This window comes from Spermophilus citellus (assembly GCF_964194105.1).
Source record: "Spermophilus citellus genome assembly, chromosome: 5".
NCBI classification, from domain to species: Eukaryota; Metazoa; Chordata; class Mammalia; order Rodentia; family Sciuridae; genus Spermophilus; species Spermophilus citellus.
In genome coordinates, this window is record NC_138186.1 from 96,758,791 (window position 1) to 96,771,500 (window position 12,710).

At 33.1% G+C, this 12,710-nt stretch overlaps 2 protein-coding genes across 4 annotated transcripts in view; one reads left to right on the top strand and one right to left on the bottom strand.

Moving 5' to 3' along the window:
* SLC35A1 (solute carrier family 35 member A1) overlaps positions 1-10,879 on the top strand; it is a 32,774-nt gene extending 21,895 nt beyond the window's left edge. The window contains exons 3-8 of one of the 2 annotated variants that reach the window (XM_081296573.1): positions 775-934; positions 1,109-1,261; positions 4,897-4,963; positions 6,894-7,070; positions 7,510-7,644; positions 10,035-10,874. In XM_081296573.1, the coding sequence (XP_081152699.1) occupies positions 775-934; positions 1,109-1,261; positions 4,897-4,963; positions 6,894-7,070; positions 7,510-7,644; positions 10,035-10,162 (820 nt within the window). In that variant the 3' untranslated portion in view covers positions 10,163-10,874. Of the gene's footprint in view, positions 1-774; positions 935-1,108; positions 1,262-4,896; positions 4,964-6,893; positions 7,071-7,509; positions 7,645-10,034 lie in introns of both variants that reach the window. The other variant, XM_081296574.1, reaches the window with a different exon arrangement.
* The window catches only part of RARS2 (arginyl-tRNA synthetase 2, mitochondrial), an 82,409-nt gene that overhangs the window by 4,386 nt on the left and 65,313 nt on the right, over positions 1-12,710 (bottom strand). The window contains exons 20-21 of one of the 2 annotated variants that reach the window (XM_081296572.1): positions 12,464-12,535; positions 11,429-11,593 (exon numbers count right to left, since the gene is read on the bottom strand). In XM_081296572.1, the coding sequence (XP_081152698.1) occupies positions 11,558-11,593; positions 12,464-12,535 (108 nt within the window). In that variant the 3' untranslated portion in view covers positions 11,429-11,557. Of the gene's footprint in view, positions 1-11,428; positions 11,594-12,463; positions 12,536-12,710 lie in introns of those variants that run through there. The other variant, XM_081296571.1, reaches the window with a different exon arrangement.

A 12,710-nucleotide genomic window follows, 5' to 3' on the forward strand; every position in this document is an offset into this window, starting at 1 on the left:
TTAAAGTGTAATTTGGAAAAAAAAAAGACTATTAAAAATATGGTCTGATCAATTAAAAGAGTGAACTTAATGCAATATGGTAAAGTGGCAGAGGATTGTTTAAGTAGGTAATCTCTATTAGCAATTCTGTTTCCTGATATCTTATTACCTAATATTCTTAGAAACTCCTAGATAGTTGACCAGAAGTTGATGGTCATGAACCTAGTTATCATCACATAGAAATTAATAATGATAGAGCTCCCATGTCAGTCTTTACTTCCCAGTTTTTGGAAATAGCCTGGTAGGCCCTGGGTAAGAATTGGATCCCTCATGGAAGAGGGAGGATTGAGGGAGGGGAAGTAAAAAAAAAAATTAATAACAAAAGTAGAATTTTAAAAAGTATTTTTTATGGTACTAAGAATTCAACCCCAGGGGTCCTCTATGTAGCATTGAGCTACATTGCAGCTCTTTAAATTTTTTATTTTCATAAAGGGCCTTGCTAAATTGCCTAGGCTGGCCTGAAACTTGGAATCCTCCTGCCTCAGTTTCTTGAGTAGCTGGAATTACAATTACAGCATGTGCTTGGGAAATTTTAATTTTTAAAATGGGAATGTATCATTAGTATACTTCTTTGAATAAATATAAATTTAGTTGGAAATTATTTTTTAAAGTGTGCTACATTATATTAGTAGACCTAACACAGTATTATTATCCTATGTGATAGGAATCTTATTAAACCATGTTTTAAATTTTTCTACCTTACCACCCTTTCATCTCCTACTTTTCTTTTCAAAGAGAAACTGGTAGTCTGGGTAGATTCAAGACATCTTTAAGTGAAAACGTCTTGGGGAGCCCCAAGGAACTGATGAAGTTAAGTGTGCCATCGTTAGTGTATGCCGTTCAGAACAACATGGCTTTCCTAGCTCTTAGCAATCTGGATGCAGCAGTATACCAGGTAAGCGGCATTAATGATAATCAAAGGCTCTGAATTTTAAAAAATACTTTTAGAGTAGGAAGGCTTCATGTTATGAAATAATTTTTCTCAATACTTCTGTTAATGGCATCAGAAATAATATATTTGTGTTAGAGGCTAATTTTTGCTGAATTTATTAATTGTTTTTGTTTCCAGGTGACCTACCAATTGAAGATTCCCTGCACTGCTTTATGTACTGTTTTAATGTTAAACCGGACACTCAGCAAATTACAATGGATTTCAGTTTTTATGCTGTGTGGCGGAGTCACCCTTGTACAGTGGAAACCAGCTCAAGCTACAAAAGTGGTGGTAAGAAATAAAATGCATACCATAACTAAAATAGGAAGCTTCCTATCTTATATACTCAGACATCAAATTGTATGATTAAATTTCTATGATTTTAAATAAACTTTGCCTAATTGATAGACTTTTACCCCCTTCGCATTATACTATTATAAAGGATAGTAATACTTATTGTCTTTTATTCTTAGAGAAAAGTATTAAAGTGCATTTTATATTCAGAAGGTGCCTTAGACAATATCCCCTTTCTTTTATGGATGACAAAATATAATATTTTCAAAGAGGTGAAGTAACTTGTCTGAAGATAGTTAGTAGCTAATTTGTGATTACAACTGTGCCAACTTCCATATGGTGAATATATTAAGAACTTGTAGACTTTTTTAGACTATATATATTAAGGAAAATTTTGCCCATCTAGTTTGCATTCTTTCTCAACTCAGTCTCTCATATTTTGGCACATATTCTGTCAATGATATGGATGACAGGGGATGAGTATTCTGTTCGCTGACGATAATAGGCAAAAAAAAAAAAAAAAAAAGCCCTTTAAAAAGTTAAGAGTGAATGTTAAGATACATACCTGATTTTTTTTTTTTTTAAAGAGTGAATAGGAAATGAGACATGGAAACCATGTGTATAGACAACTCGTTTAAGAGTTGTTTTTTTTTTTTTTTTTTTAAGATAGAGGAGAGAGAGAGAGAGAGAATTTTTTAAATATTTGTTTTAGTTTTTGGCGGACACAACATCTTTGTATGTGGTATTCGGGATCGAACCCAGGCCACACGCATGCCAGGTGATCCGCGCTACCGTTTGAGCCACATCCCCAGCCCTACATACCTGATTTTTAAGAAAACACTCTATGCCTCTATCATTAATAACTGATAACTCTTCCCCAAGAAGAAGTAGGAAGAGAAACTCAAGTGAATGATTTTCTAAAAGTAAGGGGTTTCTCTCTACAACTGAATACCTTGCTTCAACTTTTAACAAATGGACTGTGGTTCTCTTAGGCATAAGAGCAGGCAGCCAGGAATGTGAAGAGAACTTATAAAAGTAGCAAGTTTGTTCCTCTTTAAATTGGTAGACAACTGTCCATTTTCAGAAAATGTGTTTTAGATTAATATTTATTACCTTTAGATGATGTGGAAGCATGCTCATGTTCTTGGTGACATTTCAAAACATTTATCAGATATGCACTACACATTTAATTCAGTTATAAAACTGTAGAGGAATAATTTGAGAGCAAACCTTTAAATGTTAAATATTAACTTTGATACCTCACACCAATAGAAAAGGTGTTAGGTTCACCTCACATAGGTAATGTATATTAAAAAGGTGTTAGCTAAAGCAAGTTATAGGGCAGGTTACCCTACTTTGGGCCACTCTAGAAAATTCTGTAATATTTTAAGCAAGAGAGAACAAAATATAAACCACAAAGTCAAACCCTCAGTGACCCAACTCCTCCAGCCACACCCTAACTGACTACAGCTACCACCCAGCTAAAACATAACCTAATCATTTCACCTCTGAAAATTCTTGCATTGTCTCACACATGAGCTTTTGGGGATACCTCATATCTAACAGTAATAGGAAACCACACTGTTTTCCAATGATGACCATTAGACATAAATTCAAGTTATCTAAGTCTGCTTTAACATTTGGCTAGTACTCTATACAACAATATCAGCTGATCACTTAGTACTAGCATTATTCTATTTCTAAATTTCTTGGTAAAGAGACTTCTGAACTTACTTAGCAAGGTATTCTTATAATAGCAAATCAGAAGTCTTGGACATCACTTCTCTTTAATGTTTTAAGGTATTTTTTATAAGGCCCTACTTATTCTGAGTTTTTAGTTTCTTGATACTGTTTTGAAATTCCTTATTATATATTCTTCTTGGTGATCTGCACCTCAGTTCTTTTGTTCTATTATCAGAATTCAGTGAAGTTGCCCTCAAGCAGTCATGTTGCTTTTTTTGTTGTGTTTTTGGTGATACTGGGGATTGAACCCAGGGGCCTTCTATAACTGAGCTATACTCCCTATCCCTTTTTATTTTTTGAGACAGAGTCTCAAGTTGCCATGGCTGGCCTCAAGTCTATGATCCTCCTGCCTCAGTCTCCCAAGTCACTGAGATTACAGGTGTATGCCACCAACCCCAGCGGTCATGTTGATTTCTTTATGTGTTCTTTTAAACTCTTCATCAGTACCTCATTCTTCAGAAACTCATAATGTCTCGAACCATCATCCCACTAGCCATGGAATTAACTGGAAGTTTATTAAATTCTGTTTATTCAAGAACAGTGTGCATGTCCTTTAACTTGTTGTGTCTGGCTATCACTCATGCTAGGATAAAAAGGTTGCTTTCTTCCAAAGTTTCTGTTATGTCTACCTCATCATCTATCAGTTCTTATCAGAATTTAAGTCCAGAGAAGCTGTTTTTATCACTGTTTTTCCTAACTGTAGAGACTAAATTGGCAGGAAAGCAAGTCAAGAAGTTATTAGACACTGATTTTTACTAGTCTGAACTTCCCAGCAGATTTAGTGATAATCTCACAGTAAGATTTTTTTCCTAGTATTTATGCCAGTCTTGTGATCTTACTAGGAAAGCATCTATGTTAATCAGTTTATAGTATAGCAGTGGCTCTTAAATTTTAGCATTTATCAGAAGCAACTGGAAGGTTATTTAAAACAGATTGCTGGGCCCATTCCCATAGCTTATGGTTCAGTAGGTCTGGGGTAGGGCCTGACAACTTTCATTTCTAATAAATTCCCAGGTGATGCTGCTGCTGCTGGTCCAGGGACCATACTTTGAGAACCACTGGTCTACAGTGTCTTCTGTTTCTCCTTTTATCATCATACAAACATTTTAGACCAAGCTTTCTCTCTCAGGTACTTACTCTCCTTACATTAGGCTTATTTATTTTGAACAAGGTGTATTCTTGTTACATTATAGTCAAGTGTCAGCCCTCTAATTTCAGCAACATTGAAACAGTATCTTTCAGGAGAGACAGATGAAAACTCCTGGAGATTAATTTAGGGAAGAAAGAGAAAATAAAGTTGAAACAGTAGATTGGGGCCCCATTTACATATATCTATTGGCACATGTCTCACAGTGTATATTTGTCAGTTTTCTTATACATGAAATTATTTAACAGCCAGAGCTGTGTATCATCATCATATTTATTAATTCAATATACAGCACTGATTTTGGTACAGAAGTTATACTATATTTGATAAAGAGGGGAGTCTCAAAACCAGCACTTCATCCTCAAGCTGTTAGGGAATAAACAAGTTCTAGGATTGATGCTATAAAGTGTATGAATTAGGGTGGTGACAAATGAAAATTAAGATTCAGGCTAACTATGCAAAATTCTATGCTAGAGTTATTGGTGTTACGAAACAGAAGATATTCATGTCATATTATGCATATCTTATGTCTGATTTTAGGGATACATTTTAACTTAAGTGTTCTGGTTAATTTCTGGAACGGTCTTTATGTTTTGTTCGGTCCTGTCTTATTCTATAGAATACCTGATATGAATATACTTTTGGTAGAACTGTACCACTGATTTTTTAATTCATTTGTGTGGACTGTTGGATAAATTCTATTTGTTAGCGACTGAAAGTAACTTTTAAATTAATATTTCAGGTGGAACAGAATCCATTATTAGGGTTTGGTGCTATAGCAATTGCTGTATTGTGCTCAGGGTTTGCAGGTAAGTTATGGAAATATCATTTTACCTGTTACATTTTTTTGAAGTCAAAACTTGTAAAAATGGACCTAATTTATCTTGCTTTGTCATAACAATTTTATTCTCATTAAAGCTTTATCATCTTATAGTTTTGTGTCAGCTGTTATTTCTAGTAAATTTGTGGCCTTGTTTGACTCAGTTCAGACCTCAGTTATTATTCAGACTTGCAGTTAGCTTTCTAAGAACATACTTTTTTCATCTTTGACTATCTCACTATAGCCAACAATCCAGAAGTAAATGAAAACAGACTCCTGAAAAATGGAAGAAATTGGCCTTCAGAGAGCTCAAAATACATTTTCTAATTTTCCTGTATATGCTAGCTCCAGTAGGATGTTAATGTTGACCAGCTTGGTGTCTTTTTTGCCTATAGCCTCAAGTTGTCCTCTGCTTCAACAGACTAGGAGTTACAGAACAGAAAGAGGAGGTGGATGGAGTATAACTCAGAAAACATACAAAATCATAGTATCTAAAAAGGGAGAGAAGAGAACATAAAATCACTACCATCAAGAAAACAGAAAGTCTGGGGACATATGTGTAGGGACAACTCCAATGAATAAAGAAAAGATAATGAATGCTAAAGTGCAATGTGAGAAATGAAATGTGTTTTAGAAATATTTTCAACAGAAATAAAACTTGAACCTCTTTAAGAATATATTAGTTATACCTATATTTTTTTTTGTTATTTGTACCTATTTCAAGTGTTAGGACTTTTTATTTTTGACTAGGAAGACAGGTAGGATATGGAAATATACTACTTGAAATAGGTGTTTTAGAAGCAGACTATACTTAATTAACCAGTATCATGCTAAACTTTTTTTCTTAGGAGCCAACAAATCAGAAACAGAAATAGTCACCCTTCCCCAAATAATATACTTTTGATTTTTAGCAAACTTTTTGAGCAATTAAATATTTTGTGTCCACCGTTGTATTTAGATCAGTGCATCAATACACAATTGAGAATATTCTTCTATGGTGGGAAGAATTATTATTTGAATAACTAACTTAATAATTAGAATATTATAATCAGAAAAACTAAGCACTGAATAATTAAGTAGTTTTTGCAGAAATAAAATCAAAAGTAGAAATAAGTATATCTATTTTGCAGTTTTCCCCCCATTCTTTGGCTCTTTCTAACATATTTTCATAAAAAAAATCATTTTTCATTAAACATTTTGGTTGATGAGTACTTGAGAACTAGTTCCTAAGTCTAACATGGTATTTATATCTAAACATCTTAAATTCCTTGTCAAACATGCATTCATTTAAATAAAAAACTTAATACTGGTGTGCGACTTCTAGTCTGGGGAATCATACTAACTTTGAGTATCTCAAAACAAAAAAATGATGGACCCACAACTTGGGGAAAAATGCACATATACACAAAGTTTATTATCTAGTTTATGGTCCTTCTGACATTATATGAACTTATATAGGAAGATGTCTTTACTCAGCAAGTCCTATTCAAATTTTATTTTGGATATGTCACTGGAAAAACTCTTAACTGGTGATTTTATGGTTATTTTGCAACAAGGGTGTGATTAAGATAATTTAATAGTATAGTTATTTTGGCTGACCAATTCGAGTCTTTTAGTGCATTAATAAGCTTTTGTGATCTATCTTACTGCTACAATAAAGGCAGAAACTGTTCTTAACAATAATTTAATAGTCTCCTGTCAAATATAGCTTTTAAAGTTACTCTTAGTTATTAAACCTCATGTTCAGTGTAAAAGTGCACATTCGTAATATTCAGTATATCATGTGTCATAACCTACATAATAAATGTTTGTGCCTCAAATCATATACTTTATATATCTCTGGGGTATGTTCTAAATGAATGTTTTAAATTAATTCATAATAATCTTTAATATATTCTTGTCTAATTTTCTTATTTCAGGAGTGTATTTTGAAAAAGTCTTAAAGAGTTCCGACACTTCCCTTTGGGTGAGAAACATTCAAATGTATCTGTCAGGAATTGTTGTGACATTAGTTGGCGCCTACTTGTCAGATGGAGCTGAAATTAAAGAAAAAGGATTTTTCTATGGTTACACATATTATGTCTGGTTTGTTATCTGTAAGTATCCAGGAATTAAAGGTTACGAGTAGATCCTTTTTACTTTTTTTTTTTTAAGGTTAGATATCTGCTTTAAACCTTTATAGCATTTTGACATTATTCTTTTGATACTGTGAATATCAGTTCAAAAATATAATTTTGGTTTTATTGACTTTCTTTTGTGGCACTCTACCCCAAAACAATTTTCTTTCATAATCAAAAGTGTCAAATGTGATAGCAATAAATGTTTACAATTTAGTAATAGATTATTAGGCATCCAAGAAACATTTATGAAGGAACTACTATACTTTTAGTACAAACTCTCAGTTGACTGCTTCTAAGGAAAATAGTATTTTTTCTAGGTAAATTAGTGTAGCATCTCTGGGAATGAAATTAGCTCATCATTATGGAATGTTTTATTTATTTGAGTGTTAAGATTTTTCTCTTTCTCTATCTCAAGTTCTTGCAAGTGTTGGAGGCCTCTATACTTCTGTTGTGGTCAAGTACACAGACAACATTATGAAAGGCTTTTCTGCAGCAGCAGCCATTGTCCTTTCTACCATTGCTTCAGTGATGCTGTTTGGATTACAGATAAGTATGTCTTAGTTTATATTAGTTGTTAACATGGAAGAACCTTTCACCTACTGATTCACTCATCTCATTAAAAATGGCAGTTGGCTGTGCTGTTTGTAGAAATTCCTAGTTTTCTTACTACAAATCACAATTGTGTGGAATGTAAGGAGGCAATAGTTAGGCTTTTTAAATGGTCCTAGAGCTGAAGCTGAGGGATGCTGGGTTTTATGTGAAAGTGAGGGGACTGCTTAGGTATTAAAAAGAGCTTTTTTTTTTTTTTTTTTCAATCATGGCTTCTCTGTTTCAGAGATGTTAGATACATGATGACCTGAATGATCAGGGTGAACAGTAGGCCCTCCCTATCTGTGGGTTCTGCATCCATGAATTCAATCAGCCATTAGAAAAAATTTGGGGGAAAAATGCATCTGTACAGACTTTTTCTTGTCATTATCCTCTGAACTATATCTAGTAGAGCAGCTATTTATATAACCACTTATTAGGTATGGTAAGTAACCTATAAATTAAGTATACAGAAGGATGTCTGTAGGTTGCATGCAAATATGCCACTTAATATATGGGACTAGAACATGTACAAATTTTGATATTCCTCTTACAATAGGAATAGGTAGATAAACAGTAATTTTGCAGAAAACCATTTTATAGTATGATTCAAAGCCCCATAGATTCTTGGGGACAACTAATATGAATGGTACTCAAGAAAATGATACTTGGATTAAATTAGTTAGGATTATTTTGAAGAAAACAGAAAACATTTTCATCTCCTTCTTTAGCTTATATTTTCCTGTTTTGGACTTGGTTAGGTGTGAATTGGTTTTGAAAATAATCCAAGTCTAGATTTTTATTTTCTATTTTATAAAGATTTATTTTTTTCATTTAAACATTTTTGTTCTCATGTAATTAAGTTAAATATTATAGCTAGCTTTCTGACACCACTGCTATGTTAGTCCTTCTAATATAAGTTTCCTGCCATTCAGTTGGCTTCTGAATTACTTAAGCAGTAAATATTTTTAGGGTACTTTATGCTATATAATCATTTTCACTATTTACCAGTTCTATGTTATAAAACTAACACACAAGGAAAATCTATCAAATGTCTGTTAAGTATAGGCCTGGCCTGTATTTACATTTAATTTTAGAATTTATTCCTTTTACAAATGCAGGTAGATAAACAGTAATGCTGCAGAAAACCATTTAATAGTATGATTCAAATCTAGCCTGTACCATTTATTAGTTGTATAACCTTGGAGAAGTTACATAACCTATGTTTGTTTCGTCATCTGTAAAATGGGAATAACATCACTATCTCCTGGGGTTGTTTTGCAGGGAATCTGCCTGACTCATAGTAAGTAGCCTATATAAAGCTAACCACTTAAAACTTCAGTGTTAGGTATCTCCAGACATTCCATAGATGTTTTTCTTACCTGATTTGGGTGATTTTTTTGTTAGGTGAACTTTTAATTGTAGTTCTGATTTGTTCTTATGTCCTTGCTCCTGAAGAAAATCTGGTAACAGTGTAAAATGCTTTCAGTTAACTATTTAGATGTAAGATAAAAACTGCCCCTCTTTTTTGAAGGCAAAGCTGGTCTTTTCTCTTTAGGGGTGAATTAAAATCATAGCTTGATGTCATTTCTCTGCATGCCATTTTTTTAAAAGCTATTAAGACGCTGCCATTGTACTCCATATAGAATATGGTTCTATTTTTGATGGAATTTCATTATAAGCATTTATTTATATAATGCTTACATGCCAAGTTTTGACAAGTGGTAATTCCATTTTTTGTATTCTGATTTTCAGAATAAAGATTTAAAAAGTATTGCAGGACATGTAATTTTATACACTAAATCACCACTTTATCTCTTCCCATTCAGAAATTTTCAGTGGTTTGAGTAATTGGTCACCTAACTCTGAATTTTGTTCAAGTGTATTTTACTCTAAACTTTTCCATATTTCTGATATCATGGAAAAGCCACATCACACTGTATTTTTTAAGAATATTTTTAAATTGTCAATGGACCTTTATTTAATTTATTTATATGCAGTGCTGAGAATCAAACCCAGTGCCCCACACATGCTAGGCAAGCGCTCTACAACTGAGCCACAACTTCAGCCCCACACACTGCTTTTTTTTTTTTGCATTCAATGTATTTATATTTTATATTCAAATTATAGAAGCTATTCTTTCTCAGTGATCAGTGAATGTCACCCCTTTTTCCTTTGTGCTAGAATGGACAAACTTTCTAAATATTACCATCATAAAAACAGAATCTTTAGCTTTATTTCTTATGACAGTATAAATACTTAATTTAAAATTTTCAGAAATTTATTGTTATAGAGCTTAAAAGCACAAACACAAATTAAACTTTTCTTTTTCTTTTTTTGCCTCCTTCTCAGCACTTACCTTTGCTCTAGGTACTCTTCTTGTATGTGTTTCCATATATCTCTATGGATTACCTAGACAAGACACTACATCCATCCATCAGGGTGAAACAGCTTCAAAAGAGAGAATCATTGGAGTGTGATTTGAGCCTCAGGAGAGATTTCTACTATCACTAAACTATTTGCATTAAACTAGAGCCTTAAGTCAATCTTGGAAGGTAGATTAAACTGAGAACCAATTAACGGTATGATATAAGAATCAAGAAGAAAGCTATATGAATGAACTGTTAATACAGAGATTTAACGTGAGCCTGTTTGGGTTCAAGCTGTACTGTTTAGAATGAAGGAATTTTATTACTGTATATATAAATAATGTATATAAAAAGTATGGAGATGATATGGTATTAAAATCATGTGAAGCTACAATATTCAAGTAACAAGGTGTGGGACAATGTTCAAGGGTTAAAGTGCCAAAGCCATTTCTGTACTAACTGTTCTCTTGTTCAGGTACCAGGGGAGAAGGATGGCCCTTCCTTGTTCTCCGGTTCACATACAATATTGTGTCCCAGCAGCAGTAAAGACCTAGCTCTTTAAAGAGTCAGAAACGAGACAAGCTAGTTCAGAAACAAACTTGAATGTGTAATGGAATCTATTTCATAACTCAGATGATGATTCTGGGTGGTGACTGACTGAGTACTTAGTGCTGTATTTGTGCCATTCATTGTCTGGTTCATATTTCTTTCCTCTTAGAAGGTATACTTTTTTTCAAAAACATTTCTAATGTCACTTTTATACTTTTTTTTTATAAAGTATGGTTAAATGTTGGGCTCTCAATAATTTGTTAAATTTCAGTGTTTTTAAAAAAGTTTCTATAATGTTAATTGGGAAATTCAGCAATAAACTTATTTATATGAATTCTGTTTAATCACTTTTTTTGTAATGTAGATATGACCATTAAGAATGCAAAAACATAGAAAACCAAACCAATTTCTTTCAGCATGTAGAATCATATCAAGGTTCTTTGTTCGCAAATAATATCTATAAACGTGGTTTAAGTGAAACAAAACCAAATAAATCTAAATAATAGCAATCAGAGTTATAGGGTTCTTGGTTGTAGAAATTAATGAGTCTTTTTTCAGGGACCTGCTTTTGTGAAGACTTTGCTCTAACCATTACTGTCCATGTGTCATATCACTTAAGATTCAAATTGATCTGGGAAGGAGAAAATGTCTCGGAAGTGTAGAGGGATGATACTGCATGCACATATAAAACATGTTCCTATTGTACATTTTATTTTAATTTTTAAATTAATTTTTAAAAAATAAATGACAGTGGAATGCATTGCAATTCTTATTACACAGACAGCACAATTTTTCATATCTCTGGTTGTACTTATTATACATTTTTATTCTATGGATGTTTGTGCTAAGGGAATTTTAAGCAGAAAGTAGTATGGAAGCTAACTCACTTAAAATTGAGACTGTATGGATGAGTCTTCTAGATGAAGGTAAATCATACTTGCCAATATAAAACAACGGTTATTCCAACTGGAAAAACTTTGACTCATTGTTTTTCTTCATAAAAAGAGATGAAAATTTTCATATTCAGAAAACTTCTACTAGCAACACTTAGAATGACTTACAAAAGATGTGAATGAAAATGCTGGCAGAGGATGGCCATGCTGATCAAACAAATCACATCCTACTCATCTAAATCAAGCTCATGTTATTGCATCAAGTCACACAAAATCTACATAACAAATATGTAGATACAGAAAGTTTTTTTTTTTAAAAATTCCTCATCAAATGCATTTTGTGAATGTCTGTACAATTAATTTTCTTGCTATTCAAATATATTCAGCCTGAAGTTAACATAGGAAGCTGCCAGTATGTATCAACTAAAAGGTAAGTGTGAGGTAGGTTCTCTCTGGGAGTAGTTGTCAGCTATACTGCCAAAAAGATGCTTAATTTTTTTTTAATCTTATTTTTCAGAACTAGCCATGACTACCAATGGCTTGGGAGGCTGAGGCAAGAGGATTACGAGTTCAAAGTCAGCCTCAGCAAGAGTGAGGTGCTCTTGCTGTCTCTAAATAAAATATAAAATACGGCTGGGGATGTGGCTTAGTGGTCGAGGGCCCCTGAGTTCAATCCTTGATTCCCCCCTGCCTGCCCAAAATTAATTTCTGGAAGAATGACACTATAAGAAACATCAAGTCATAGTTTAAATTCTTTATCCCCATTAGACCACGATATTTTGAGTTTAAAATGACACAACAGTTTTACAAATTCTAAGTACCTATTGACCATGAGGGAACTCACATTACTTTGTTAAGGATAAGGATTAAATAAGTTGGTAAGTCATACGTATTTCATCTAAAAACAAATAACTGAAATTCACTTAGCATTTTAAAACACCATTTTAATTACAAATTACATTCTACATACAGGAATTATTCCAAGAAGTTTCATTCCATTGGCCAAGACAGAACGGACAGCTTTGAAAAGATGAAGTCTGGCCTACAAAATAAACCAAAGAATGATTAGATGTTCAATAACATGCTACCTGTAAGTAAATAAATAAGAATGGTTTTAGGAGAGAAATAATTTTGGGGGGAGTAGAGATACTGGGGATTGAACTCAGAGGCATTCAACCACTGAACCACATCCCTAGCCCTAACTTTTCTGAATTTTA